General features: G+C 34.9%; 1 protein-coding gene across 2 annotated transcripts in view; it reads right to left on the bottom strand.

The window, feature by feature from the left end:
- Positions 1-3574, bottom strand: part of HORMAD2 (HORMA domain containing 2) — a 96081-nt gene that overhangs the window by 66746 nt on the left and 25761 nt on the right. For both annotated transcript variants that reach the window (XM_032256852.1, XM_032256851.1), the window contains exons 4-5: positions 1717-1780; positions 808-844 (exon numbers count right to left, since the gene is read on the bottom strand). In XM_032256852.1, the coding sequence (XP_032112743.1) occupies positions 808-844; positions 1717-1780 (101 nt within the window). The remainder of the gene's footprint in view (positions 1-807; positions 845-1716; positions 1781-3574) is intronic.

The following is a 3574-nucleotide window of genomic DNA, read 5'->3' as shown; positions in this document are numbered from 1 at the left end:
AGAGAGAGAGAGAGAGAGAGAGAGAGAGAGAGAGAAAGGAAAGAAGGAAGGAAGGAAGGAAGGAAGGAAGGAAGGAAGGAAGGAAGGAAGGGAGGGGAAAGAAAGAAAGATTTCATTCATATACATCTTGTCTCTTCAACTAGGACTAGAGCCTCCATTTTATACTCCCTTCATAGCTGTCTGGGGCAGCATGAAAGATCAGATACACTTAAAATTTAAGCTGGATTTAAAAAAAAATTTGAGGTACAATATTAGCTATTGTAAGGGAATAGATTATACTTATGAACCAAACTTAGTTACCAAAATAACTAAGACAGAATAAAAACCAATTATTCAAGTCCATTTTTTCCTTTCATATCTGCAAATTGAATCGCCACTATTCTAAATATGTTCAATGCGCTAAATGCCAGATTCTTGTCTCTACTGTCCCACATCCTGTGGTTCTCTTCCCCTGACTTCAGACAAAATTCTGTAGTCAAAAAGATATGAGTATATAAAAGAGAAAACTGAGTTTTATTTCTTTTTTTTTTATATAGAGATGGGATTTCACCATGTTGGTCAGGCTGGTCTTGAACTCCCGACCTCAGGTAACTCACCCATCTTGGCCTCCCAAAGGAGTTTTATTTCTAACTGATGCAAAGGAGACATCAACAGGACAATAAAATAAGATAACAAGAAATTAGTTTATGGATGCAAACATAGACACTGTTATACTGTTAAACATGACAATGAAATAAAAGTCTAATTTTTTTTTAAAGAATAAAAGACAAGTCTTTGATTCCGATGTAAATTTAAAAGTATTCTTACGTATCTCTTTTCCAAAGCATCAAAACAACCTTGAATCCTGTCAAGAAATAAATGTTTGATGTCAATTGGACCACATGCAAAGCCAAAAAATTTCCAAGTACAGAATTCATTTACATTCTTTGTTTTGATGTACAATAAGTTGATAACCATCTCACCTTTCCCATTTAATCATTTTTTAAAACTCCCAGCAACTTTTAATATGTTGATAGAACTTTATAAATAACAGAGAGTAATTTTTTTGGATCCCGTAATGTTTAGTACCCTTTCATGCATATGATAAATTATCAATTTTTAAAATTTCTGTGGGTACCTAGTAGGTGTATATATTTAATATTTCATCACATTTTTAATTTTTATACAAGTCAATTTTCTTTTGAAAACAAAGCTAAATCAGTGTCTTAACAATATATTGAGTTATAATTCTTACAAATTTCTATCAAATTACTTTTAAAAAGAAAGAAGGAAAGTAGGCCAGATGCGGTGGCTCATGACTGTAATCCCAACACTTTGGGAGGCTGAGAAGGGCAGATCACAAGGGTCAAGAGATCGAGACCATCTTGGCCAACATGGTGAAACCCCATCTCTACTAAAAAATACAGAAATTAGCCAAGCGTGGTGGTGAATGCCTGTAGTCCCAGCTACTAGGGAAGTTGAGGCAGGAGAATTGCTTGAGTCCAGTGGGTGGAGGTTGCAGTGAAGTGAGATCCTGCCACTACACTCCAGCCTGGCAACAGAGCGAAACACCATCTCAAAAAAAAAAAAAGAAGAAGAAAAGAAAGAGGGAAAGGGAAAGTAAGAAAGAAAAAAATGGTATTTAAAACAATGATCTTACTAAATAAGGTTTTATGGGTAATTTCAGCTGTAATAAAAATATTATTATTCAACTTTTGTGGAATTTCTATTACTTACCATCTGATAATATGCAGTGACCCAGGACATTTTTTATCTTCTCGGAGGATTTTTAAACTGAGGTCTACAAAAACAGAAACACAGTCTATTTTTATCTACTAAATGACTGCGGTACTAAAATTGCCCATGCTAAATAGGATATTTCCTTTAACTATTTATTTATGTAACTTATTTAGTTTTATAGCTTATAAAAACATTTTTGATCTCTAAACATCTACTTTATAAATAAATCCTATGGTAATAAGTAGCTTAGTCTCAATTTTGATTACAGTTAGGAGTTTCCCAACTCAGCACAACTGAGTTGGCTGCAAAATCAATTTGTGTCCCTTCTTTGCCTCTATTGAATTCTAAGTAATTATGAGGTAGTGTTGAGACTATCTCCATTGACCAACTTAAAATATACACCTCGATCTCAGTCATTTCTGTGTTATTTCTCTCCCTCTTAGTGAAAAGAAAGGAATAAAAAATTTCACATGGATTATTCTCAAGTATTTGTTTTTATCTGAAATCTACTTTTTTATACTTAGGAAGAATGGGAATATCATATTAAGAGTTTGGGTTTTGGCCAGGCTCACCCCTGTAATCCCAAGACTTTGGGATGCTAAGGCAAGAGGATTGCTTGAGCCCAGAAGGTCAAAATCATCCTGGGCAACCTAGTGAAACCTTACCTCTATAAAAATAATAATTTAAAAAAATTAGCTGGGCATAGTGGCACATGCCTATAGTCCCAACTACTCAGGAGGCTGAGGCAGGAGGATCACTTGAGCCTGGAAGGTAGAAGCTGTAATCCTGTAATGATCATGCCACCACACTCCAGCCTGGACAATGAAATGAGACACTGTCTCAAAGTAAATAGAGTTTTGGTTTAAAGCAATCCAAAATCAATCACTGATTCATGTGCGATTTTGCATAAGTAACTTCACTTTTTCATATTGTTTTCCTATCCTAAATTGATGTCACCTGTATCTCCATCAAGGGATATGAAAATTATTCCATGTCGATATAACATTCAGAAATTACCAGAGAGTGACACAGGAGTATTAAGCATTTTTATGATGTATATTTCTTTAAGAACAAACATTGAAAGGGAAACATAACTTCCATGATAACTGTCACAAAAAATAAAGCTATAGGGAATATAGGGATATAGTGTATCACTGCCATTGTCTAGGGTAGTGACTGGCACACAATATGTGTTTATTACCAAAAATATGCCTTTCTCAATTCTATGTTCCAGACAAAAGGGAAAACTGCAACTATATGTTAGATATAAACACATTCACTATTACAAGTTTGTATCTCATAGACCAAAAGATGTATAGCACATATGCATTTTACTGATGCTCTTACATTGCTTAATTTTTTTTTTTTTTTTTTTTGAGACAGAGCCTCACTGTATCACCCAGGCTGGAATTCTGTGGTGCAATCATGGCTCACCAGGCTCAGATGATCCTCCCACCTCAGCCTCCAGAGTAGCTGGAACTACAAGCGCCCGCCACTATGGCCAGCTAATTTTTTGTATTTTTTTATAGAGACAGGGTTTCACTGTGTTGTTCAGGCTAGTCCTGGACTCTTAGGCTCAAGCAGTCTGCCCACCTTGCCTCCCAAAGTGTTATGATTACACTTTGGATTACAAGCATGAGCCACTGTGCCCAACCAAGAGAATTAGACTGAAATGAGGCCAAGGTATATCATTAAATACAAATGTAAGAAATTTAAGATTAGATTTTGAAAAATAACATCTTATAAGGCAACTTGTAACTCTTTATTTTCCAAATGACAGTTCCCATTTTAGTGACAAGTCAACAAGATTCACAATCCGGCTTTTTTTTTTTTTTTTTTTTTAATACTTTAAGTT

The sequence above is a fragment of the Sapajus apella genome, unplaced genomic scaffold, assembly GCF_009761245.1.
Source record: "Sapajus apella isolate SASKATOON/1434 unplaced genomic scaffold, GSC_monkey_1.0 scaffold95, whole genome shotgun sequence".
Taxonomy (NCBI): Eukaryota; Metazoa; Chordata; class Mammalia; order Primates; family Cebidae; genus Sapajus; species Sapajus apella.
The sequence above is the reverse complement of the archived record's forward strand: the minus strand, read 5'-3'. Positions and strand labels throughout refer to the sequence as shown.